Genomic DNA, 27,506 nt, shown 5'->3' with positions numbered 1-27,506 from the left:
ACACAGACACATAGACACACACACATCACATCACACAAGCCCGGGTCACACACACATCATATGAGTGCATGTGTAAAATGTGAGCTCTCTCTGGGGTGCAACCTGGCCATCCTTCCTACATTGTTTACTGAAGCTGAGAGAGCAAATCTGAGTGCCTTTCAACCCTTGTCTAAGGCAGGCCACAGCAGCCAGGCAGCCCAGCCCTCCCCCCCACCCCACCCCACCCCCCGCCTCCCCACCGGCACACTTACTTCAGCAGGTCCTTTTCCTTGTTGAGGTGTTGAAAGAAGGAAGGCTCGCAGATGAGCTGGCTCTCCTGGCACACCTGTTTGCAGGACTGCCCTGGCTCAGCCAGCTTCACCTGCAGGGCGCTGAGGGGCGGCCACATCACTTGGCCATGGCAGAAGTCCTAGAACAACAGTGAAGCCATTGTCAGCTAGGGGACCAAAGTCAGAATGAGGCAGCGTCAGCCTTAGCAACCAACCATGGGAGGCATCGTGCTGGGGAAGACTGATAAACAGGGCACATGCCTGGGACAGGCTGTGACCTCTCTAACACCAGCTTCTGGCTGAGGACATGCCTCAGTGGGAAGGATATGTTTCCAGTGTGTACGAAGCTCTGGGTTCTATGCCCTGCACTGGATCCAGCTATGGAGACTCCCAGCACTTGGGGAGGCAGAGTATCATCTTTAGCTACAAGATGAGTTTGAGGCTAGCCTGGACTAGTAAAAAAATGACACACGTGTGTGTAGACACATGTCCATACATGCATGCACACCCTCATTCCCCGTGAGGACCATTTTCAGACTCATTACCACCAGCTTTGACCCTTGCTCTTGGATTCTCCAACCATTATATGTAGTTCATGCCTGCACTAATCCATGGGTAGCATAGTCCTGTGGGTCTGGATCCTGTTGCTAAGGGCAACAGCATGACTGTGCAGACTTACTTTCTTGACCGGAACTGCTCTGTCTGAACTAATGGGCCCTGTTCTCTGTGCATAGAGAGCTCGTACATGACAGCTGCCCATCCATCAGGACGGCTGTCAAAGATAAGAACCAGCAGTTGAGAGACATGCAGGCATTTGGAAAATCTTATAGTGTGTTCTTGCTCGTTAAGGCAAGCACCCTTACATAAGTCCTCAGGAGCAAATGGGTACCTTCCACAGCTGATAGAAACTGTAATGAAGAGAGCTTCAATTCATCACCCATGAAGGGTCCTAGGTGGCAAGGCAGCAGGAGAGGTATGGCAGTGATTATACTCCTCTCCCTGCTGTGACAAAGTAGATGACGGAGGCAACTTAAGGGAGGCTGGGCTTGTTGTGGCTCAGCCTAATGGTACGGTCCCCATGGTGGGCGGGGCAGCTGACTGCTTTGTGCTCATGGTCATGGGGTGAGGGTAAAGAATGCTTTTACTCGGTTTGCCTTCTCCCTCTCCTCTTATCCAGCTCATGGACTAGTGCCCAACATTCTGAACGGCTCTTCCCTCAACACCCTCACCAACACACCCGGAGGGGTGTTTCCATGGTGACTGCAGTTCCTGATTAGAGTAACCTTCACAACAGGCAATCTACAAGGCCATCTAGATCAGACTGCAAAGGAGCCAGAAGGCAAGTGAGAATTCTTCTGCTTCTTGAATTTGGTGAAGCCCAACCTTGGTGCCTTTAATATCCCTAAAGGGCCCATGTGTTGAAAGCTTTGTCCCCAATGAGGCATTCTGGGATATGCTGGGACTTTTGGGAGGTAGGGGCTTAGAGTCTTTAGGACGTTAGGAGCTTGGCTTTGATGGGATGTAGGAGACACTTCCTGTTTCTTCCTAGCTATGCGCCAACCAGTTTGTTTTTGTTTGTTTGTTGTTATTGTTGTTTAGATTTACCTCTGTGTGTGTGTGTGTGTGTGTGTGTGTGTGTGTGTGTGTGTGTGTACTCGCGTGCTCGAGCCTATGGGGTCCAGAAGAGGGCACTAGATTCACTGGAATTATAGGCAATTATAAGCTGTCTGGTGTGGATTTTAGAAATTGGACTTGGATCTTCTGTAAGAACAAGTGCTCTTAACCACCAGGTCTTCTCTGAGTACCCTAACTGAGACGTTTTGCTTTGTATCATGTCCAGCCATGATGTAGGGCTTCCCCAGAAACCCACAGCAGTGGGGCCTACTCATGGATAGAAACCTTAAACGGAGCTGAAAGACAGCATCCCTAGTCTGAGTTCGCCATCTCGGGCATGCGCTATGGCTGCGGGGAGCAGGCCAGCATCTTACATCAGGCTGAGCAGATGGAAAGCCCAGAAGGCTCCAAGTTCAGACTCTTGTCTTTTACAGCTTCTCCCTCCTCTGACAGTCCCTGCTTGTATCTTTGTACCTGGTGAGTTTCAGAACAACTACAAAGTTTCCTTTCTCATTCATTCTTACCTTTCTACAAAGTTAAATTGGAAGTCAGAGAAATAGATGGGCCAGGTCTGAAGCCTGACCCCATGAACACTGGCTCTGGGCACAGGCCCTGTCCCACGTGGCTCCCTACACAGTGTGCAACGGCAGAATGGAGGAAGGAGCTCAGTAGAGAGATGGCAAAGGGCAGGCGCTCACTGACTTCCTCTAGGCTCCTTGGAGAGTTGCTTGCCGCAGAACTGCTTTTGGACAAGGCACAGGAGGCAAAGGAGAAGCTCGCCCTACAGCTATTCTGGAACAGGCAGGAGTCAGAGCAAGGTTCAGATAGAGGGCATTGTCCTTGGGGCTGCACAGTGGAGCTGATGTGACAGCAGCTGTCTTTCCCCAGGTCCCTCCAATACGCATGCCTAGCTCAAGTCTGCACAAAACGGAAAGGGTGCACAGGTACCCTGTCCCTGCCATCAAGATGGCCTGGCATCCTCGCAGGTAGCTATCTGTTCTAGGGGCCAAAAGGTTCAGGAATAATAAAAACAGCATCAAAGTCTTAAAGCTTACAGAATCATCTAGACAGCTTGAAGGTAACAACTGATCAGAGGGAGCCCAAGTTGTCACAGAAAGCATAGGGGGGTAGGGCTGGTCCCCAGCAGGGGGCTTCAAAGCTCCCTCCACCTGACCTATATAGGAAATGGGGACAGTGCCACCTGCCCTTCATTCCTGTGTAGTTCTGAGAGGTAGAGGGGAGGGGACTGGTAATGGCGCTGTGTGTTGCAGCGGAGCTGAGCCACTGGATCACATCCACAGCCCACCTATGACAGCACCTAACGGCTGAGCACCTTCAAGGGCTCAATGGGAATGGCAGGGCTGGGCATCGGCCTCCCCTCACCCACAGGCACTGGGGCCAGTGGGTCATCAGGAGGTTACCGGGACATCTTCACTTTCGTTCACCACAGTCTAGGCTACCAGCAATGCAAGCTCCCTCGCGGTCTCATGCTGACCACTCCTTCACTTATTCATTTAGGAATTCATTCATTCATTCCACAGACCCTTGCTAAAGAGATGGGAAAGTGTGTGTGTCCACTGACAACTTTACAAATGGCCATTACAGCTTCATTCAGGGCATCAGGAACAGGAACACGAAGGGCTGTACCTGCCTGGCCTTAGAGGTTTAGCGCATGGTCAGTAGTGAAGGCTGGCACTTCGGCAAACCAGACACCTAAGCTCATGGTGAAAGATACCTGGAGGCCAGACAAGTCTGCCTATACAGGGAGAGGGCAGGGTGGTGGCAGCTGCAATCAGAGAAGACTCCCAGAAGACATGGATTTCTGGGCTGAGTTCTCTAGGCTGCACAGGAGTTAGTGGCTTACCACTACCGCACATTCTGTAGCTAATTGGTGCTCAGTAAAGAGCTACTGAATGGGATGGCATGATTTCGGCATCCTGGAGGCTTTGATGGAGTAAAGTAGAAAAAGAGGCTATTCCAGCCCAATGAGGCATCTCTGCAGCCAGAAGGAGGGATAAACAGCCATTGCCAATCTGGTTAACAAGCTCACTTGGGGCCTCGCCATCTGTATTCCTCCCTCACCTTCTTTCTGCCATTGGTGCATGTTTCTCAGTGTGTTTGGCTATTCCAAAATTGTCACGCAGTGACTACAAATCAAGAATGTACCAACAGAGTTGTCAGTCAAAGCAAAGTCTGCGTCTCTGCTCTACCCCCACCCTCAGGTCCCTACTTGTGAACATGTATGTGCAGGGCCGAGGCCAATGTCTGCTGCTTTGCATGTGACCAAACACTCTTACCAACCACATTTCAGGGCTGGGCCGAGCTGGTTCAGAGCCTGTCAAGCACGTATATTCTAGCACTGCATGAGGGTACACACCTGAAATCCCAGCATCTGTGAAAACACAGGAGGGTCAGGAGTCCAAGGTCACCCTAGCAAGTTCAAGGCCAGCCTGGGATACATGACATGCTATTTCAAACCAAACAGCCATGTGACTGACTGACCACCCTGTATTTAAACAAAAATTTTAAAGATGTAGTTTTATTTCCTGTACATTTAGTTGTGTGTGGGGGCTGAGGACAATGTGTAGAAGTTTGTCCTCTCTTTCCACCAGTTGGGTCTTGGGGATCAAGACCCCTAGAATTCCTCCTAAAACAGGGAATGAGCACAACTCACTGCCGGGGATTTTAACTCTGGTTTGAACTCCCATCATCTGAGTCAGTCCTCCTTTGGAGAGGTCATTTTAAATACGGCAAGCCACAGCACTGGCTGCAGTGCAGCTGGGCAGGGCAGAAGGAGAGAGGGAGAAGAGCAAGCAGCTAGCTTCCCCCCATGGGGAGGCCTGCACTCTAGCTAGCCTGTGAGGGAAGCTGCCAGCAGTGACTCTTAAAGTGGACCCTGAAACCTGGGGTGATCTTAAAGGGGGAGGGAGGGAGGGAGGAAGGGAGGGAGGGAGGGAGAGAGGGAGGGAGAGAGAATGAATGTTTGTGTGTGTGTGTTTGTGTGTGTGTGTATGTTGTAAGGGGGCAATCTTGAAAGAGATCTGGGATAAAAGTGCCCATGTTCTGTGCAGCCCACATGGAGGACTCTGGAAGCTGAACCCCACTAATGAGAACTTGTGGCTCCTGGGATGGTCTCCTCCAAGCCACAGGCTTCCCCCCTCCTGCCAGGAGTACCCTCTCTCTGCCCTCGCGGGTCTCTGAAGATACTGGGCAAACTGTAAAAATATAATGAATGCTCCAAGCACTAGGGTCTGGGGCCTGCAGGCACTAGGAGACCTGATCCGACCCAAAGAGATCTTGGATCCCATCATGCATCCAGGGGACATTTGGGTCTGATAGAGTCCCTGAGAGGAACCAAAAGTAACCCCATTACTGCTAATTTATGAGGAATTTGGAGGATGTCTTAGAAGAAATGCCCACGGATGGTTCCAGATACCATTCAGATGGTAAGCACATGGATCTGAATTCCATCATCAGACCCCATCTGAAAAAGTACACGCTTGTAATCCTAGCCCTGGGGGAGCAAGCTCTGTGGCACCTGCATCTGAGATCCTGTCAGTGCTGATGTGGCTTTACACCAAACCTGCAGCCAATCATCACTGTGCGCCCCAGGACTGTGTGTGTCCATTCTCACTCTGCAGTTACTCCTGGCACATCTTGGGCCTTACCATGTGGACTGAGATAGTATACGGCCCCCTTGCCCCATGACAATTAATATTGTCAACTTGGTGGGATCTAGACTCACCTAGAAGACAAAGCTCTGGGCATGTCTGTGAGCGAGTTTCTAGAGTAGGCGAATCAAAGTAAAAATGTCCACCTTAAATCTGTGTATCGCCATCCCACGGGCTGGGGTCTGAATAGAGAGGAGAAGGTGGGCTGAGCTCCGCCATTCACCTCGCTCTGCATCCTGACCATCGAGGGACGGCGGCCAGATGCTCCATGTTTCTGCTGCCGTGCCTACCCACCCCACCGTGACAAACCACACCCTTGCATGGTGAGCCGGAGTGACCCCTTCCTTCAGTCAGTTGCTCCTGTTAGCAGCACACCCTGCATCTCTGCAGGCTGATAAAAAAAGAGCAGCAGCAGATTCCTGCAGCTGTGCACAACACCAAATCACACACAGTGGCCTAGCCTTCCAGGGTGTGCAACCGTGCATAGCACCAAACCACACACACAGCAGCCTAGCCTTCCAGGGTATGTATACAGTTATGGTGACGTTTAAGTAGACATGACAGGGGGTTAATAACTAAAAGTAAAGCACACCGTTAGAGCAGTCCCCTGCAATAAACATGATGAGAATACAGTTTCTGCCTCTTGCAAAAAAGATTTCCTGGAACTGGACTGATATTTTCCACTGAGTACTCTGGGGTCTTGACTGATACGGGAAACCAAACCCTTGGAAAAGGAGCCTGGTGGGTTGGATGGTAGTTTGCATGTGCACACTGGCAAGGACTGGGTCAGAGTTACGACACTATTGTCCTTCCTGTGCCCTGTTTAGACTGAGGGAGATAAAACGCTGAGCTCCCAACGTGTATAATTATATTACAGTATATCACAGAGGAGCCTGGTGTGTTAAGAGTGTTGACTAGACTAATCCTACTAAGAACTATGTCAGGCTTTATTCTCAGTACTTTCTGGGTACTGGCTCATACAATGCTCACAGGAGCACTAAGAGGGAAACCCCATCATCCTTATTTACTAAGAAACAGAGAGCAAGAGTAAGAAATGCTCAAACTCATGGAACCGGGAGTTGGATCCCGGTGGCCGGGCTGTGGAGCTCACTTGGTTGCTCAAGTGTCTGCTGGGCAAGTGTGAGGACCCGAGTTCAAGGGAAAGGCCGGACTTGGTGCCCAGTGCTTGTCATCCCAGCACTGGGTTATGGACACAGGGTAGGTCCCTGGGGCTCAGTGGACATCTAGCCTAGCCTATGTGGTGAGTTACAGGCCAGTGAGAAACCCTATCTCAAAGAAAAGGGTGATTGGCAGCTAAAGAATGAGCTAAAGAATGACTCCTGGGGTAGTCCCTTGTCTTCTATGTGTATGTGTGCACATGCTACTTGCACCTGTACACGTAAGTGTACATCCACACTCACATGCACACTTACAAACACGTGAGTGTGCACTTGTACACACGCACACAAGTCGACTCACTTATTTCTTGTTACCTGCCTCATTCTTCCCAACAGCCCAGCTGACCAGACATGGTTACCCCAAAGCCCAGGCCCAGAGCCCCAGCTTCCCTGAAGCACCAGCCTCCTTTGACACGCCTGTGCGCTGGCAGTCTAGATTTATGTTTCTCCCGTACCGTTTCTATTTTCAGCTCTGCAGCTCGTATCCCCATTGTGCAGAGAGCCCTTGATCACCCTTAAATATTCCATTTTTGCCCTATAAAGAGAACCCTGTATTTTTGGGCTGGGCAAGAAGTTCAGATTTTCCTACCCACAGGGGTTCTGGCTTTGTCTATTTCTGGCTCTGTGTTCCTTTTGAAGCCCAAGGAATTCAAACACCATAAAGGACCAGAGTGATGATTGTCCCCTCCACCTCTGAGGTGACGGTTGTCCCCTTCACCTCTGAGGCACACGCCTGGGTTTCACAGAAGGTTCCATCTGAAAGGGGACCTGGTTTGAAAACCACTCCAGAGTCCTAACATGTTTAGAGCTGCTGCGTTCTTACCCTTAAAGAAACACTTGGAAAATATGGATTTGATCCCTGAATTTGAGTGTGCGTGAGAGTATTCATGGGCGTATGGGTACATTCACATAAGGTGCATTCCTCAGGCTCTGCCCATCTTGTTTTCTGAGAAAGTCTCTCACTGGCCTGGAGCTTACCAAGGAGGCTAGAATGGTGAATCCCAGGGCTTTCCCTGTCCCTAGCACTGAGATGACCAGTGTGTATTTCCATGCCTGGCTTTTCAAATGTGTTTCTAAGAATCAAGCTGAGATCCCTACACTTGCAAGGCAAGCACTTCACTGACTAGGGATATCTTTCCAGACCCCAAACCTTTGCTTTTGTGTGTGTGTGTGTGTGTGTGTGTGTGTGTGTGTGTGTGTGTGGTGTGAGAAATGAAGGCAGGACTGAGAGCTACTGTCTTTCACCCTTCTTGGTCCTCAAGATGCCTTGGTCTGCTCAGGGTACAATCCAGTGTTCGGGAAGGAGGCCATCTTTACCACTCAAATGTCAGTGTCCATATGACCTTTCACTGCCCTGGAGAACACACTCCAAGGGAAGACTGGCTCCCTTGGGTGACCATGACAGTGCAACATTTAAAAATGACGAGTTGTCATGGAGTCACGTGAAGTTTTCCAAAGCAGGCAACTAACCAGAGAAGTGCACCAAGTGAGGGCTGGGAAACAGGAAGTGGGACATAGCACGCACGTGCAAACACACACACACACACACACTTTGGAAGGCCTTACCTGTTTTTCAATGAAAGCGTTGATTCTCTGCAGCATGCCTTCACATGTGAACTCATATGGCATATACGGCTCAATCTGCAGAAACAACAGGGCACTGTGAAAGGGGACATGGGACACGAGGTACTTACTAGTTCTCACACAGGAGCGTTAAAACTACAGACAGACCTGGAACTGGACAGACTGGGCTCAGGCCCCATTGTGCTCCTCTCTAGACCCTGAACAAACTCCCTTCCCCAAAGTCTTAGGTACCTGATGTGTAAACAAGTTGCAAGAAGAAGCTGTGTTAAGTCGTTAACTGTTCTCTGTTAAGCTGTGGCGAAGGTACATGGGAAACTGCTTGGATAGTGTCAAGCACATAGTAGGGCTTCAAAAGGGTGGACATTACCACTTGCTAGTAGGTGGACCATGTGGGATAAAGCTTATGGCTGTGGATCACCAGCACCCCAGGGCTGGGCAGAGTGCAGGGATTTAGCAAACATCAGGTGAATGAAGACATGGTCGCTGCTCTGAGGGACGCATAGAGAGAGAAAGGGCTGGTCTGCAGTAGTGGTTGAGGTGGGAATGTATCCAAAGAACTCACGCTACAAACCAAAGGGATGAAGTGCCAAGACCATGGAGCTCAGCTAGAGGCCTTAGGAGGGCTGAACTTCTTTTACTCTGAGAAAATGTCTTATATAGTCTAAGCTGGTAGCCTTGCTATATAGGTGAGGGTGACCTTGAACTTCTGATCCTCCTGTCTCCACCTCCTGGATGCTAGAATCAGACATGTGGTATTATATCTGGCTTATTTGGTACTGGGGATGGAACCTAGGACTTGTGCATGCTAGGCAAGTATTCTTCCAGCTGCGGATCAGCCTTAGTCCAGAGGGCGAGTTATGATATGAAAATACGAGAGAACCGAAGCTTGGGATTGGGAGCTGGAGAGACAAGGTACAGTGTGGTTTATGGCTTCACAATAGCCCTGTGATTTCTATACAGGAGCTTAAATATCATGGAAGGGGGACAGGGAGAAGATCATGGGATGAAGGAAGCATTCTGATGGCCACTGAGGCATCTGAGGGAAGGGCAGGAAAGATGGCACTGGGCTCTGCTACATGGCATCAGCTGGCACCCTGACACCTGTGTCCTCTGCATTACATAACAGGAAGTGGAGATCACATGTCAGAGGAAGTCACCAGCAGTCCATCTATATGGAGCCCACGGCATTGTTGGTGATGGGGCAGAGGACCACCGTTAGTAGTTCCTTCTTGAGTCTGTGTTTACGGATCGCCTCACAGCTCACTTACACAAACAGGAAATAACCAAAGGGGAAGGTGCTTGAGAGGAGAAGGCAGGGAGGCTGTGCCTCAGAGTTTCCAAAGCAGTCCTGGGCAAACTAAACTCCCACAGGATGGCAGACTCCCTATGGAGGCAGACGTTTGGGGGGCAGCTCAATCTATGGTGGGCACAGACATCCCCTGTCTTCCCAGAATGACTTGGAGAGTGCCCTGTATACAAAAGGCATTTAAGCAATGCTTTTTAAACTGATCAGATACGTCTAGAATGGTTACTTTAACAAGATTCTACCTCATGTTTAGGTAGAAAAAGAGACCATACTCTGTAGAAAACTATGAGACTGGGGATAATGACCAACTTCAGATCTGTGGCCCCAAGTGTCTCATGGGTGGGGCATGTCTGCAATTTTGCTGCTGGAGGTGGAGACAGGTGGATCGCTAGAGCTCACTGGCCAGCCTGCCAGGCCAATGTGCTTGAGACTTAGTGAAAAATACAAGTCTCAAGAAAAATACAGTGGAGAGCAACAGAGAACTCACACACATGTGAATGCATGTGTAACACACCCAAGTTCACAGAAACATGTAAATGCACACACATACACACCCTACTTTATAACTTTTACCCTTTTGGGTTAGGTAGGATAAGCTACCAATTTTCTACAGATCTCTCCAAGGACAGGATTAGATCATGTGAACATGTATGACTCTAGCCGCTCTCTTCATGCCTGGGACCCATGAGCCTAAAAGGCCTGTCAGCAGGGTCTGAGACCCAAGCCCACATCTGCCACCAGCTGTTTTGTATCTCCCAGAGCCTCCTCAAAATCCTCAGGCCAGATGCTATGGCTAGGCTATGGTCTGCTCTGTTTACTGACAGCAAGGGACTGCAATGTCCCACATGTGTTCCAGGGCACAGGTCAAATGCAGGCAGGTGGAAAAACAGACAAAACAAACAAACAAACAAACAAACAAACAAACAAACAAACAAACAGCAACCTTCTGGTTTAAGATGGCTTTTACTGCATCTTCTACTTCCTCTCGGTTATTGAGATCCACAGTCCAGACGTGTGGCCGGCCGATGAAGACTTCTGCGTAAGGATGCTGGGATGTCAGCTGTAAGACAGAAGACATGCTGCCTCTTAGTTTCATAGATGCACAGCTGCTCAGATAAAGGTGTGGGCTAGACAAGGCATTCTGTCTTTACACGTCAAGTCAAGTTGAACTTAAACAGGAGATGAAGCGTTCTTGTCCTCCCTGTAGCAAACAAAACCTTCTAACAGGCAGATAGAAAAAAAAAAATAGAGTGATGTCTTGAACTTTTGAAGCCCATTTGGAAATAGAACAGTGTCATAACAAAGAGCTCAGACAGCTGTTCCTAGGTGAACTCAGGGCCTCTATACAGGAAGTCAGCACTCTATCACTGAGCAGGGCCTGTGGCCTTCCACGGTGGTCAGTATGGATTGTCAGACTGACAGGATCTAACCTCTGGACATGTCTGATAGAGTTTCTAGATTTTGTTGGTTGTGAAGGGAAGCCCCACCCCAATATGGACAGTACCATCCTTTGGGCCAACGTAGAGGACTATATAAAAAAAGAACGAGCAAGCAGACAGCACCATCCACCATCTCTCTGCTTCCTGACTGTGGCTGCCATGGGACCAGCTGCCTCAGGCTCCTGCTGCCTGCCCGTCCAGGACAGACTTGTACCCCTGAAGTATGAGCCAAACTAACGCCTCCCTCTTTGAGCTCCCTTTTGTTGGTTACTGTGTCACAGCAGTACAACCTTACAGTATCTTGGGCACTTGGGGACTTAGTCTCAGCCAAAAATCACCTCCGTAAATTTAGCATCTATTCTCCTGGCTAGGATGGACAGGTACATACAGAAAAAATAATAAAGATCAAAGCCGTGAACCAGGCATGGTGACACATGCCTGTGATTTCTTTACTTGGCAGGCACACATAGGAAATCACAAAATCCAGGCCAACCTGGGACTACACCATTAAACCTTTTTTTTTTTTTTTTTTTTAAATGGCTGGAAAATTACCCAGGCATAGCAATAGTGATTATGGGAATGATGGTGAGGGAATTTATGTCATCAGAAGAAACTTTCAAATGGCTTCAGAAATAATCATAACACCACCAAAACATGAAATTTATTGATTTTTAAAAGTTATGTGTGTGTGCATGTACCTATATATGTATATGTCTAGGTGTAGGTAGTTGCCTACAGAAACCAGAAAAGACCCCCTGGAGCTGCGGTTACAGGCAGTTGGTTATGAACTGCCTGCCATGGTGCTGGGAACCAAACGTTAGTCCTTGAGAAGAGCAGAAGGCGTTCTTAACCACTGAGCCATCTGTCCAGCCACAGAGCAGAGGATTTATAAGGACAATTTAGAATCAGAAAAGCAAAGCGTAAGTCTCCCTCCTAAAGGCTGTCTTCTGAGATGACTCTGCGGGGAAGGGCACTTGTCAGGACTGATGCCCCAGGTTTAATCACCATATGCTAGAAGGAGAGGACCGACTCCCAGCCTCCAGTGTACTGTGGCACACGCACACTCCCTCCCCAAGAGTAAATGTGAAACAAAGTGTGGCTGAGGAGGCTGAGGAGGTTGAAGGAGGCTAGGGAGGCCAAGGAGGTACTCTACCATACTGTGCCTGACCCACAGACACAGAGGCCCAGGGTCCATTGCAGAACTGTATAAAACCAGGATGGTGGTGTGTGCCTGTAATCCCAGCACTCAGGCGGTAAGGGCAGGAAGACCAGGGAAGATGCAGTTAAGTCACCCTTATGCACAGTGTGTTTGAAGCCAGTGTGGACTATAGAAGGCCTTGCATTACAAAACCAAAAGCTCAGCCAAAGCAAGCAAGCAAGCATGTCTCTTGGCTACTCTGGGCTTGTCGGAAGTCTACGCCTGCGCTTTCTTCTCACACAGAGGCAGCAGTGGACACAAGAACCTGTTCTATATTTGTAGAGGTATTTTAGGTGAGGACCAGGGACACATAGTAATACCATCAGGCTGGTGTACACATAGAAGACTTGTCATTTTCCAAGGAACTTTCGTTGATAGATTGATACTGATTTTGAACATAGGGCCCTGACTATATCAAGATGGTCTTTACCATCTACTCCATTACCAGCCCAGAGAGCCTTTAAATGCCTTGCTGGGATTTCGTGTGGACTCATTGGAATGGAGTTCTCTGAGACTATTTGAGAGTACCCACTGAGCTGTCCAGGAGTGTAATTAGCATACACCATACAGATCAGGAAATGTCTTCTTTTTTAAGATTTATTTAATTTTTTTATGTATATGAGTACACACTGTAGCTGTACAGGTAGTTGTGAGCCTTCATCTGGTTGTTGGGAATTGAATTTAGGACCTCTGCCTGCTCTGGCCCCAGTTGCTCCGGCCCAATGATTGATTGATTGATTGATTGATTTACAGTGTAAGTGCACTGTAGCTGTCTTCAGATGCACCAGAAGAGGGCGTCAGACCTCATTACGGATGGTTATGAGCCACCATGTGGTTGCTGGGATTTGAACTCAGGACCTTTGGAAGAGCAATCAGTGCTCTTGCTCGCTGAGCCATCTCACCAGCCCCAGGAAATGTCTTCTTAAAACGGCTAATATCTAATGTACCCCCAGGCTGCCGCTGCCAACTCATTCCATAGGTGAGCGTAACCTCCAACTTCTGATGTGCCTACCTCCACCTCCAGAGCGCAGGGGGGACAGGGTTAGGCAGGGCTGGGGCTGGAACCCAGTGCCTCTCATATGCTGGGTGGGAATTCCCTGGACCTTCTCCTGGTTTATTGGAGACTTTATCCACGAACAGTCACCATTTCAGAAAAATGTTACAGCACCATCAATGTCAGTCAGGGTATGATGCTCCAGTAGAACAAGCCTCTGTGGGCAGATGTCATCCTGGTGATAGCTGTGTACACGTGTGCGATCTGCACACAGATTATACTCGGCTCCCTTTTCATAGTGTCAAACATAAGAAAACAAGCTGACAGTGTGCAGCCCAATGTTTTATTCCTCTTAAATACAAACCAGACATCCCATCGTCTACTAGAATTCTTGGCACATAATACTGAGTGAAATACCTATTATTTTCCTAGAAATTATTTTTGTATTTTTTTATATATTAGAAATTAAAAAAAATGATCTGCACAGGCAAGTCCTGTTACTTGCAGATTTCATTTCTGGAGAGAAAATATGTTCTATTTATGAATGCATTAGATCACCTACTCACTCATTTACTGAACGTATCTACGTCTGTGTGTGCAGGTGTATGCTTCTGGGAGTGTGTTGTGGCCAGCACAAGATGCTGGGTGTCTGACCGTGGCACTCCTCCTGTTATTCACATGACACAGCGTCTCTCGCTGACCTGAGCTCACTGTTTTTAGCTGGACTGCCAGGCCAGGTAGCCCCAGTGATTTCTGCTCCCCGCCACCCCTGCCACCCCTGCCACCCTGCCACCCCTGCTGTTACAGCACCAGAGGCAGTGCACGCCTTGGAGGCTTGTACTGTTAACGCTCAGGTGACTGCTTGTTCAGCAAGTGCTCCTACCCACTGACCTGGCTCTGCAGCTGGAAATGCATTCTAACAGTCACTAGACAGGCTGCTGCTACTAGTGCGATGACTTCTGCTTTGGAGGCCAGCCTTTTCCCTTTTATTCCTTTCCTCTTCAATTTCCATAATTTCGGAGACACTCGGAGAGCTCCAAAGCTGATTGGCACCAGCCATCTCTCCCCCTCTGCCCCTGGTATCTTATCACACCAGTGACTGCAAGCCCTATTTGGGGCAGGAGGCCAGGAGCTGCACGAGCTGCTGGGAAAGCCTGCAGGAAATTACAAAGCCTTGCAGTCCTGAGGCTGCGGCCTTTCTTGGTTTACTATGCATGCTCCCTCTCCTGTCAGAGCCCTCGTTTTTTTGTTTGTTTGTTTGTTTGTTTGTTTGTTTTGTTTTGTTTTTTTTTTTCTCTGACTCCATGGTCAGTGCTGGAGACTTGTCAGGACCACAGAGCAGGGGAAGGAAACCTTTATTTATTAATTAAAAAAAAATCTCCGTACAAAATATTTTGATTCAACACCAATCCACAAAGTTGTAGGCTGGGCCAGGCATTGGGCTAATCAATCACTAACACATATATTATTTATCAGACTTCATATATAGCATGAGGATTCCAAGGACCTTGGGTTCTACAGAACAGAAACTAACAAAGCCAAGTTCAAGTCTAGCTCTCTCCACAACTGAATAGCTTTATGTGGAGGTGTTTGTTTTGTTATTTTTGTATAAGTATGTGCATTTGTGTGGAGGCCCAAAGGGTTTTTTTCTTTCCTTCCTTTTATTTATTTATTTTTTGATAGGGTCTCTCACTGACTATATGAATACATAAATCAACCTAGGCTGGTTGGCCAGAGTCTCGGGCACTTGTCTCTGCCTCTCAGCACTGGGACTACACGTGCTCACCAGCACACCCAGCGTTTTCCCTGGGTGCTGAGGACTTAACTCAAGTCCCCCAAGCCTTTTCTATCATCTGAGCTGTCTTCCAAGTTTCAATTCAGTATCTTTGAGCAAAAGAGAAGGCACCTTAGAGAACAACACCAAATTCTTTAGAAAAAAACCCAACCAAACGAAGCCTTAAAACTACTCCTAAAATTTACACACACACACACACACACACACACACACACACACACACACACACACACACACACACACCACACACGTGTATCCCAGGGCTACATTTATACCATTAGACCTTTTCAAAAAATGACTGTCTTATCATTCTTGCTTTCTGGCCCAGAGAACAAGCTAATTAGTCCACCTAGTGCTAAGATTCCAAGTGCCATCCACCAATACCACCATGTAGTCATTTACACAGTAGGCCAGGCTCTTTCCCCTCCCCTCTTTTAAGGCCCCTGATTATTTACAAGGCCGCTCTCAGCTCTTAGCAAACACATAATGCCAAGCCATCACTGCTTTATTCGTTTGCATTTGCTGAGGGTTACTTAACTTTTATGAGTGAGGCGTTTTTGATTCATTAGCCCTCTCAGAACTCTCTGTTCCTCCTGGTTAATTTATTGAGGACCATCTGATCTCAGCCACTTGGGTGTTTATCTGTCAGTAGATTTACAGGGGATACTCCGGACATGTAGCGTCACCGGAAATATGAGAGGCAACCTCCAAACTGCTATAGAACCTCCAAGGAGACTCTGTGCTCCCTTAATAGGTTCCTATTAATATGCTTCCCCAGGATAAAGATAAAAATCTAATTCATATTAAAGTATAATGAAACAATTCCACTCCTCAAGGTATTCTGGGTCTTTCTTCTCTGCCCTGAGTAGCCAATATGCTTTGAACATGTGGTCTGATGCAAAAACACAAAGGTAAACTAGCACTTTGGAATCTCAGTTTTCCCCTTTCCTTCAAGTTAAGGCCAAGAGAAATGAAGACAACCGACCTTGATCAATGTCTGTGTATGAAAGGCAGTATAAAAGAAAGCATTGAATGGATTCAAAGACCATATAGTACTACGTGCAACTTACTCATCTGTTGAGGTAAGAGAGATCATTTCTCTGTGTGTTTATGTTTGTGTATGTGTGTGTCTGTGTGTGTATGAGAAAGAGAGGGAGGGAGGGAGTGAGAGAGAGGGAGGGAGTGAGAGAGAGAGAGAGAGAGAGAGAGAGAGAGAGAGAGAGAGAGAGAGGGAAGGAGAGGGAAGGAGAGGGAGGGAGAGCAAGCACTAGCTTTCTTGCTTGCTCTCTGCCTTCTTCTTCTGCCTCCTCATGCTCGTGGCATATGCCATTGTGCCTGAAGTGTTAAAACTATCTGTTTGTTTGTTAAATGTGTATGTGTGAGTTTCTGCATGTATGTGTAGTGAATAGATACATGCCTGGTATCCAGAGAGGCAAGAGAGGGCATGGATCCCCTGGAACTGGAGTTACAGGTGTTTATGAGCCACTGGGTGTGGGTGCTGGGACCGAACCCCAGTTCTCAGCAAGAATACTGAGTGCTTTAACCCCTGAGCCGCTCCTCAGCTCCCTCCAGACCAGAAACTCTCAACCTTCCTAATGCTGCAACCCTTCAATACAGCTCCCCATGTTGTGCTGACCCCCCATCCCCCATAACAGTATTTATTTGCTACTTCATCTTCATAACTGTGATTTTGCTACTGTTATGAATTATAATGTAAATATCTGATATGTGACCCCTGTGGGGTCAAGACCCACAGGTTAAGAACTGATACTCTAGCGGTTTCTGACTTAGAAATCTGTAGACTTGTAGGCAGCTCTTTTCTAATTAAAAGCATCTTTGGTTAAGGGGATAGGGAGGCCTTTGAGAGCTGTGACAGCAGGGCATGTGAGCCTCTTTGCCACAAGATCAAGGTCACCACTCCCCCTCAAAGCTGTTAGATGTTACTCTTCAGTATGAGGCAAATTAACCTTGGCTCTCCCTTGTTCAAGCACACTAGAACTTCCCACTTCTCCTTTCTCTTTAAAGCCCATCCCAAGCCCTTTCAGTTATCCCCGAATAGGCTTCCTTTGCGCGACTCCCCTCTCACCCCTTAGTGTTCATGTTGGTCTCATGCATTTCAGGCTGGCTTTGAACTTGCTATGTAGCCAGTGATGACTTTGAAGTTCTTACTCTCTTGCCTCCACCTCTAAAATGCAGGAATTACAGGTGTAAGCCACCACACCCATCCTGGGTATTCTGGAGATTGAACCCAGAGCTTCTGCATGCTAGACAAGCATTCTACCAAGGAGGCTCTGTCTCCATCCGGCCCTGCTCAGCTATCATTTACCTTGATGGTGCAGCCGCTCTCTCATGCTTGCAGAACAGAACAGATATGGAACTACTAAAAAATGGGAAGCACTCTGCTACACCCCAGTACAGCAGCTAGGACCACAGGCTGTGTGTGGACAGGCTCAGCTTCTGTCCACTCCCTCTGGGGTCTTAGACTCCTGTGGGATCACTAGGGGGTCATCTGGATGAGGTCATATGTGCAGCCACTGACGGGACTCTCCACTCTCTTTTGCTTGTGGGCTCATTTAAGGGCTGACAGAACCACCCCATGTGGGTGCAGCCCATGTGGGTACTTCAGGGTCTCTTCTGCCCTCCCCACCTTCAGCACAGTCACATGGGTGGATGACAGCAACTATGGAGGACAATGTGCACGTCTTCAATACTGGCTGACCTGGGCACTGTCATGGGACACCATTCCCTGGGCATGAGGTAGTAGAGCATGTTCAGGAGTGTCCCCTAGTGCGTGTGTGCATGTAGGTGTATCTATGCATGTGTATGTGTGTATTCCTGCATATGGAGGCCAGAGTTCAACTTCAGATTACTCCTCAAGGGCCATTCCTCTTGTTCTTTGAAACAGGGTCTCCTCCTAGCCTGGAGCAAGCCAAGAGAGCTAGGTTGGCTGGCCAGCAAGCCCCAGATTGCTCATCTCCTTCCCTTCAGGTCTAGGATTACAAGGGAGTGCTCTCATGCCTAGATTTTATTTTATTTTATTTTAGGTATTCTAGGGACTGAACTAGATCCTCCTGCTTGTGTGAAAGCATGTAAACGACTGAAGCTATTTCCACAGCTCCAACTTTTAAATCTTTTATGCACCAAGAGAGTCACTAACATACAGAGGAAGAGAAAGTATTTGCAAATTATGTCTGCTAGATGGTTAGTACCCTAAATACCTAAGGAGTGTCTATCACTCCATAGCAAAACACCCTGAACAAACCCCATTTAAAAAATAGGCAGAGGATCTAGGTAGATATCTCATCAAGACTGCCACAGATCAAATGTGGAGGAGACAGAGGGAAGAGTTACATTTGATGTACTATTTGGGGTACAAGGTCAGAAAAGTAACCCAGAGGGGAAAGAAAGCAACGGAGTTGAAAATGAATGTTCTAGAGAAGGCGCTGCTGTGTCACACTAGGCGTTTCCAACGCTGTGATTTCCCAGGCAAAGGCCCCGAGGGATCCTGCTTTAATGTCCCATGCATGAGCAGCCAGGAGAGTCACTAAGTACCCAGACATAACAAGGAAGCCAATCTCATGGTATCTTGCACACACCTGTGTCTGTTCAGACACAGAATCCTCCTCGCCTTTGCCACACTCATCACCCACACTGAGCTGTAAATGACTTATGCTTATCGCCCCAAATGAATCCCAGCACTGCTCCAGGGTGACTCATCACCCACCGCAGGTTTCAAGAGCATCTGCAAAGGCAAGTGGAACAAGGCTCCTGTGACAGGCTCTGGCCGTGAGGGGACAGGCTGTCAGCACGGTGGGCTGAGGGTGGGCTAAAGACTCAGGCACAGCTTTCATCATTTATGATGTCTTGTCTCTGGGGTCTGATGTTCTCCTCTCTCCTCTCTCTTCCCTCTCTCCTCCCTCTCTCCTCTTTCTTCTCTTCTCCTTCTTCTCCTTCTCCTCCTTTTCCTTCTCCTCCTCCTCCTCCTCCTCCTCCTCCTTCTTCTCTCTCTCTCTCTCTCTCTCTCTCTCTCTCTCTCTCTCTCTCTCTCTCTCTCCCTCTCCCCCCACCCTCTCTCTCTCTGTATGTGTGTGTGTGTACATACCCCTACAGTGACTAGGTCAACCTTGGGTGTTGTTCAGGCACATCTAATTGTGTTTTTGAGACAATGTCTCTCATCAGCTTGGAACTCACAAAGAAAACTAGACTCCCAGGGATCCACCTGTCTCTGCCTCCTCAGTTTTGGAATTTTAAGAGTCTGCAATCATGCCTAGCCTCTTACTGAGTTCTAGGGAACTAGTGTGTATGGCGAGTGCTTTACTATTGACTAAGCCACGTCTCTAACTCTGAGGCTGATGTTCTCCAAGTAATCACTGGACACAGTTCCTTCGCTCTTCACCAGGTACAGTGGAGAGGCGAGCAAGCACTCCCCGTGGCCTCCTCACTCATTCTAGCTGTTAGATGGGATTAGACCAGGACACCCAGGATCATGAGAAGCAGAGTTAGGGTGGGAGTTGGAGGCTTTGCTCAAAGGACAGGAGCTCTCTGTGTGAGCATGAGAACCTGTGTGGAACTCCTCCACACACGCCAAAGATGCAGGGTGGGCATGACATCCCAGAGCAAGCTGGAGAGCCGGAGTGGTCAAATCAGTGAGCTCTGAGTTCAGGGAAAGACCCTGGCTTAGTGGATAAAGTGGAGATGGAGGGAGGAAGACCCCACACTCACTTCAACCTCTGGCCTCCACATGCATGTCTGTACACGTGTGCATACCTTCATGTGTGCATGCATGCACACACAGGAGGACCATATGCACACACAAACCCAGAAGCATAAAAGAGATACTCACCTCTCTCAGTGTTGGCTTGCCAATGAAGAAGTCTGTGTTTTTGCTGCTTTTGGGAGGGTTGAACTTGGGGTTCAGGAAAGCACATCCATTCGCGATGGCCTCCAGGGGAGCTGGGCCTTCATAAGGGAATCCGAGCCCAACGAACAGCTGTAAGACAGGAAAAGACATCACATGGAGATACCAGTCAGACTGCCTCTCAGCTCCTGCGGTCTGTTTCTGTGGCTGCCTCTGATGTTTTGCAGGGGTCTTAGATCTCCAGGTGGGTGACTTGCGACAAAGAGAAGGGGCGTATACCAGGATATGCAGAATAACATGTGCAAGGGCCTGCAAAGGAACTTGCCTTGTTCCCATCTCCTTTTCTGATGTGAAAAAAAAAATGTCAGGGACTGAGGGGCAGGGAGGGCAAGAGTGTAAATCAAAACCAACAATAAAACCCAGGACCCAACAATCCTCTTTCTGTCACTCAGCAGGCGACATAACTAGAAAAACACTTGCTTAACTAAACAGAAGGTTTCTTCACTCAAGCAGGGAACAACAGGCTCTTTCAGGGACTCTGGGGGCCAGGAACAGAAAGGTCACTTGGCGGTTTGATTACAGTTCAAATGAAACTGCTTTCGACCTTGGGAGGTCAGTAAACATGGGTTTTATGATAGCGTTCTCACTGGGGACACCACTAGCTGGCTGGTTTTGCTTTTTCTTCTGTGGGAGCAGAGGTTTCAAACTGCAATTTCCCAGTTTCCCTCCCAAGCTAGCAAAACCTCAAGTTTCCCTAGATGGACGGTAGATGGCAGCAGAAACAAGCTAACGGTCCTTAGAAAGCCCACAGTGGCCCGAAGCTGCTGGGACAAAGGGATGCTCAGGCAAGGGTCTGTAAGGTGCACAAAATGCAAGTCTCTGTGCATACCAGGTACAGGGGACAGTGTGCTGTGAGTGGCAGTCACCAGGCAGGGTCCAATCCTGGCTCTCTATGCCCACACGCAGAAGCCAAGTCTTAAACACACCAAGTGACAAGGGGACATGGGTGTCTCGTGCCTGGTGGGTGTGAGGTAGGGTGGCAAATGCTGAGGTTCCTTGCTCTCTCGTGTTCAGAAAGACCCAGGTCATTTCCACCAAGTAATGTAGCCATTCAGGCTGGAATGAAGATATTTTAGAGATAAAGAGACATTAGTGCCCCTCCCTTTGGCAACCAGACATAGAAACCAGGAGCCCCACGGAACTGGGATTTCCCCTGAGTCTCACACTGGGAGAAGAGTTGTCTGGTGCTGGCCTGGCAGGGGTGGTAGTGGTGGGAACACTGCTTGTCCTCGCTGTGTCAGAACTCCAAAGATGAACTTGGGAGGCACTAGACCTCTTTCTTTGTTTCTCTCCCCAGTGTGGCTACAATGTAACTCTCTTTGCTCTTCACTGCCATTGACCTCTTTTGTTGACCCATTGAGGAAACATGGCTGAGCCTGCCGTGCATGTTAGGGCTGCCAGGGCCCAGACCTGACCCTAACAGCTGCGGACACAGGACTGCATCAGGCACTCTGGCTCTTTTCGACTCTAAGAAGAAGGTGCTAGGCAAGACAGGCAGGGTCTTGGCAGGTTTAAGGAGAGATGCTGGAGCCCAGAGTGTTTCTCCACCTCTGAGCATTGTGTCTGCCAAGGAGTGCTGATAGCCTCCTTAACCCTACACTGTCATAAACAACCCTGGGAGAGATGGGAGCAGCACATGCCTTAGCCATTCCAACAGAGAATCCTGGTGGGCCATGTGATCTCCTTTTAGATCAACCAATCTGAATCTACTAAATAAAGGATGAGCGGCTATTGCTTGATGAACTCAAATGTGACCTAAGTTTAATTATATCTGAATAATAATTTGCACCAACTCCTAGGCCCTCCTGGCCCAGAGTATCTCAGTACACATAAACACTTGAGGGGGCTGGGGAGACAGCACAGTGGGCAAAGAAGTGCTTGCTGTGCAAGCATCAGCAACCTGAACTCAGATCCCCAGAGCCCGACAGAGCTGGATGCAGGAGCATGTATGTGCAATCCCAGGCTCCTACAGTGTGATGGGAGAATCCTTTGGAGCCTGAAGGCTAGCTTGTTGGGCATACGCAATGGTGAACAGTAGCCACCCCATTTCAAACAAGATTGGGGAGGAGAATGAAGACCTGAAGTTTTTGTCTGATGTTCACATGCACAGTGTGGCATTCATGTAGCTGCTTTCATATATGCGAACACACACACACATATGCATACATACATGCAGCACTAAACACTTTGCAACAGCTCCCCAAGCCTCAATCACCATCTGTCAAGGACTCTTAAGCAAACGCCACACCATTTCTTAGCAATGAGTTTTCTTGTCACACTAGTTAAGGTGACATGCACTGACGTATGTCCTTGAAACACTGAAATAACAGTTTTCTATCAGCTGTCAGTAAGCAATTTTCCCTTAGTTCCTATGTACTCATTACCTGTGACAGCACAATGGAGCACATGTATGAAGGTCGCATAGCATCTCTAAGAGTTGAATAAGCGCAGCCTAGGTAGAGAGAACTCAGCATCTCCACTCAGAAGCTTCTGCCCACAGACAGTCTTTCACACACCTCACCATGTCCCCTTGCCCTTTCTCTTGATCCATCACTGTGCCTACTTGCAGCACTTCCTCCCTCCCTTCCTTCCCCGACCTCTGTCTCTTGTCTCCTTTCTTTCTGAGGAGCCCATATTTATTTCCACTATACCCCTATAAATTTCTTTACCACAGAAGAGAGAAATGCAAGACAAGAAAGCAACCAGGCCTGGGGAGAGAGCCTGGTGGGCAACACTACTTGTTCCTGAGTTTGAATCCTCATCACTCAGGTAAAACTCTGGGTGTGGTCACATGCTCCTGCAACTCCAGTACTGTGTGGGTGGGGACAGGACACTGCTGGGGCTTGCTGGTCTCCGGCTGAGCTCCAGGTTCCTCACGGGAATAAGGCAGAGCATTGTAGAGCAGGACACCCGCTGTCGTCTTCCAGCCTCAGCACAAATTCACATGGCTGTACACATCTGCATACCTGTGTATGCACATACATACATGCACAAAGACTGGAGGAAGAAACCATTCGAGTGCTAAGGTTCGATAATTCCATGGGAAATTGGCCATACTGTATGGGCTTAAGCCTGCTCTTCAGAAGGTCAGAGTTTAACAAGGATATTCTAGATGTCAGCCATCTCCATGGTCACAACTCCAATTCCACCAATGAGTGTTTCTAAATAGAAGGATCACAGGCTCCAAAATTAAAATTATGACAAGGAAGATCAGACAAAGGAGCACATGTTTTATTCATAGCAAGGAATGGGGCACCCTGACACAGTCACTGAGATTTTTTTCTCTGTTTTGAAAGAAAAAAAAGAGAATTGTTTTAACCCTTAGTGAGCCAATGAAGATTCTTTTAACCATTCCTGGCTTAGCTGAACTGGGTTTGTTCAGTTTCATTCACATCTATTATGCATGCGTGTGGTTATGTGCGCATGGATGTATGTGTGTGTAGAGGTCAGAGTGGTGTCTTCCTCAGTTTTTTCCTATTGTTTTCTGTGATAAGGTCTATCTATTTCAGCTGGGCTGGTTGGCCAGTGAGCCCCAGGGATCCACTGGCCTTCATCTCCCCAGTGCTGGGATTAGAAGTGAGTACCACTACATCCAGTGTTTTAGATGTGGATTTTGGGGGATCAAACACAGGTCCTCCTGCTTGGAGACAAGCACTTCACCAACAGTTATTTCAGCTTCAGACATTTGAATTAATTACTTTTTTATGCAATGGTATTTAAACCCAGAGACTCACATATAGGGGGAAGTACTATATCACACACCTGTATACCTATGTGTGTATATACATATACACCTACATATACAAGAACTGGGTGAAAGAAACCATTCAATACTAAGGCCAAACTCTTCCAGGGAAAATCGGCCATACTATATGGGCTTAAATCTGATCTTTAGAAAGCCAGAGTCTTACAAGGATATTACATCCCACCCCAGTTCTGGACATTTTTAATGGAGAAACACCAAGAATAATGGAATATTGGACCCACATAAATTCAGCATGTACTTTTCTGATCATTATTAATTAGCCAGTGTGAGGATCAGGAGGGAATCTGAGCAATGAATTAACCTCAGTTTGTGCCCCCAAATTGATTACTGGTCAAAGGCTCAGGCAATGAGATGATTATGCAGTCATGAAGACTAGGATTCAAGTTCTGGTGCTACCAAGTCCTCATTCGGTAACCATGGCAACTGCCTCAGTGTATGGATTCTCCAGGCTGGTTTATAGTCTCGACCCTTAGTTAAAGTAACATGAGCACTGTCTTCTTAGAGGCAAAATGGGCAAACTGACGCTTTTGTCATGGATCTGCTGTGAGCACTGAAGGAGCTGGTTTGCAGAAATATTCAACACTCTCAGGCACAATGCTAGTAACCATTCGAGAAATAGTCTCCCATGTTTGAATCCAGTTGTAATTTGACACAGCTGAACATTATGTATGCTGTTCTACAGTTGGAGGTGAGGTATATGTATATGGACTGTTTGCTAAAAGTGACAACTTTACCCCTTTTATGTGTATTTATGAGTTTCCTTTTCCCTCCCCTCCCCTCCCCTCCCCTCCCCTCCCCTCCCCTCCCCTCCCCTCCCCTCCCCTCCTGTACTGGCTAGTGTTGTGTCAACTTGACACAGCTGGAGTTATCACAGAGAAAGGAGCTTCAGTTGAGGAAATGCCTCCATGAGATGCAATTGTAAGGCATTTTCTCAATTAATGATCAAGGGGAAAGGCCCCTTGTGGGTGGGACCATCTCAGGGCTGGTAGTCTGGGTTCTATAAGAAAGCAGGCTGAGCAAGCCAGGTGAGGCAAGCCAGTAAAGAACATCCCTCCATGGTCTCTGCATCAGCTCCTGCTCCCTGACCTGCTTGAGTTCCAGTCCTGACTTCCTTTGGTGATGAACAGCAGCATGGAAGTGTAAGCCGAATAAACCCTTTCCTCCCCAACTTGCTTCTTGGTCATGATGTTTGTGCAGGAATAGAAACCCTGACTAAGACACCTCCCCTCCCTCTCTTCATCTCATAGAGATCTGCCTGCTGCTGCCTCCTGAATGCTGGGGTTATAGGTGTGTACCACTATGCCAGCCAGGTCTCACTACTTCATACACTACAAAACTACCAGAGGAGAGGGAGAAGGAAGCGTACAGTGACTTCCTGATGCAAAGACCAGTCCTAGAACTGTATGCTATTGTTAAGCCTCCCCCTTTGTTCTTTATACAGTAGCAGGATAGCAATCTACTTCTAGGAATAGGTATTCCCTTCATATCTTTAAAAAGGAATTTCTGCAACAGTTGGGTGTGATGGACAGTTTTAACTGCCACCTTGATACAACCTCGAATTACCCAGGAAGGGAGGGGTCTCAGTGATCGACTGTCTAACAGACTGTGGGTATGTCTAAGGGGACTGTCTTGATTGCCTTAATTGATGTGGGAAGATCTAGCCTAAAAGTGGGCAGAATCACTTTCTGGGTTTGGACCTGGGCAAGAATGGAAAAAGCACTAGATGTGTGCTTTTATTTTCTTTCCGCTCTTTGGTGTTGTATTTCTTACTTTTCTGTTGCTGTGACAAAATAACCTGAGAAAAAGGAAGTCAGGGAAGGAGGAAAGGTTTATTTGGCTTGTAGCTCCGGAAAGGGATGCAGTCTATGATGAGAGGAAAACACGCTGGCAGTAGTGTGAGGATTGCTGGGCAGTCAAGCAGACTGATCCATTTCATATAGGAGGCAGACAGACACACAGACAGACAGATACACATACACTCACACAAAGAGAATCTATGTCTATGACTATGTCTATGTATGTATATGTATATCAGGAAATGGGGGCAGCGATATACTTCCTCCAGTGAGTGGAACTTCACTAAGGTTCCTAAAGGAGGTTCCATCATCTCCCTAAACATCACCAAGTATCAAGCACAGGAGCTTCTGGGGGATATTTTGCATTTAAGCCTCAACGGATACCATGTGACCAGCTGTTCCACCTTCCCGCCTGGACTTCCCTGCAATAATGGACTGTAGCCTGAAATTGTAAGCCAGAGAAGCCCCTTTCCCCCTAAGCTCTCTGAGGTAGTGTTCTATACGGGTATTTTATTACAGAAGTGTAAGGAAACTAGAACATCTAGAAATGAAGGAAGCAATTTCTTTATCCTGAAAGATGACACTTTCCTTTAGCTTGAGGGGTCCCTCTTCTCACGCACCTGATACTGCAGGAGGTAAGCAGTGGCTGGGTTCTTCATCTAGTTGGCGCTGCACTCAGTCCACAAAGCCTCTAATTGAAACTGCTTTGGGCTGTCTAGGAAAAAGCTACAATCGCCAAGTGACAACAGGACTTATCGCACCTGTTTCAGCATTAGCAACTGGCCAAACTGGCCACTAACCAAGAGACTGGGTTCCTCGGGCAATGCCTGATTTCTTCCAGCAACCTTAGTGCCCGGTCAGAGATGAAACAAACCAGACCACAAACACCAGCACCAAACTTAAAAGCTCCCACATTTTTTTGCCATCTGAAAGTCCCAATACTAGATCAAATGCATTACAGTCTATATGTCAATTGGCCTAGAGATGGGAAGTGACCAGTTTTAGATCATCTCTGCTAACTGACCTATGTTCTTGCTCAGGAATAATTTGGATTTCTGATTTTTCAGACTTGGCGTGATCAACTTGTATGCAAAAGCCAGGCATGGAAAGGACACCTGTGAGAACCTGAAAGCTCCCTTGAACCCTCAAGAGTTACCTGGCCCCTGGTTCTAGAGCTGATTGAACCTTACCCCTTTGTGATGGTTAGCTTTGTCACTCTGACACAACCTAGAATCCCCTGGGAAGAAAGTCTCAGTGAAAGACTGTGTAGCTCAGGTTGGCCCGTGGGGGATGATCTTTATGATGTTAACTCATGTGAAAGACCCATCCACTATGGGTGGTATCATTCCCTGGGCAGGGCATGGAGAACTGTGTGAATGTGAAGAAAGAGGGCTGAGCACAAGCAAGCATTCATTACTTGTTGTTCTCTGTTAACCATGAATGTAGCTGCTTCAAGTTCCTGCTACCTTGACTTCCTCAGTGTGGACCATAACCTAAAATTGTGATCCAAATAAACATTATTCTCCCTTAAATTTCTTCTGTTGGATATTTTCTTACAGCAAAAGAAGTAAAATTAAGACACTACATTAGGTAGAAAGCTTGATGCCAGCCTGGGCCACATAAGAGTATGCTTACGAAGTTTTTTTTTGTTACTATGTTTAATAAGTGATGGGTTGATGTCCAAATTGTGTTAGTCTGTAAGCACGCATATGAGAGAGTGTCAGACAGCCCACTGTGGGCAGTACCATTCCCTAGGCAGAAGTCCTAAAGTGTATAAGCCTGAAAAAATTGCACAAGTAAGCAAGCAACTGAACATGACACATTCACTTCCATCTTTTCTTGAGTTATAGATGTGCGATTACCAGCTGCTTCAATGAATGATAACCTGGAATTGTAAGCTGAAATAAGCCCCTTTGTCAGAATATTTTGTCATAGCAACAGAAATGAAACCCAGCCAAACCTGAGGAGGTGGGAGCTA

At 47.7% G+C, this 27,506-nt stretch overlaps 1 protein-coding gene and 1 long non-coding RNA gene across 6 annotated transcripts in view; one reads left to right on the top strand and one right to left on the bottom strand.

Annotated features, from left to right (window-relative positions):
• Positions 1 to 27,506, bottom strand: part of Mgat5 (mannoside acetylglucosaminyltransferase 5) — a 283,416-nt gene that overhangs the window by 8,461 nt on the left and 247,449 nt on the right. For all 5 annotated transcript variants that reach the window (XM_006529056.4, XM_030255028.1, XM_006529055.4 and 2 more), the window contains 4 exons: positions 19,892 to 20,038; positions 10,566 to 10,682; positions 8,299 to 8,373; positions 252 to 409 (listed from right to left, as the gene is read on the bottom strand). In XM_006529056.4, the coding sequence (XP_006529119.1) occupies positions 252 to 409; positions 8,299 to 8,373; positions 10,566 to 10,682; positions 19,892 to 20,038 (497 nt within the window). The remainder of the gene's footprint in view (positions 1 to 251; positions 410 to 8,298; positions 8,374 to 10,565; positions 10,683 to 19,891; positions 20,039 to 27,506) is intronic.
• Positions 405 to 27,054, top strand: Gm41947. Its single transcript, XR_001779393.2, has 3 exons — positions 405 to 2,360; positions 16,004 to 16,130; positions 26,596 to 27,054. It is a non-coding gene; the product is annotated as a predicted gene, 41947 (long non-coding RNA).

Source organism: Mus musculus, chromosome 1 (genome assembly GCF_000001635.26).
Source record: "Mus musculus strain C57BL/6J chromosome 1, GRCm38.p6 C57BL/6J".
Lineage (NCBI taxonomy): Eukaryota > Metazoa > Chordata > Mammalia > Rodentia > Muridae > Mus > Mus musculus.
Note: the sequence above shows the minus strand (reverse complement) of the source record. Positions and strands in the feature narration are given on the sequence as shown.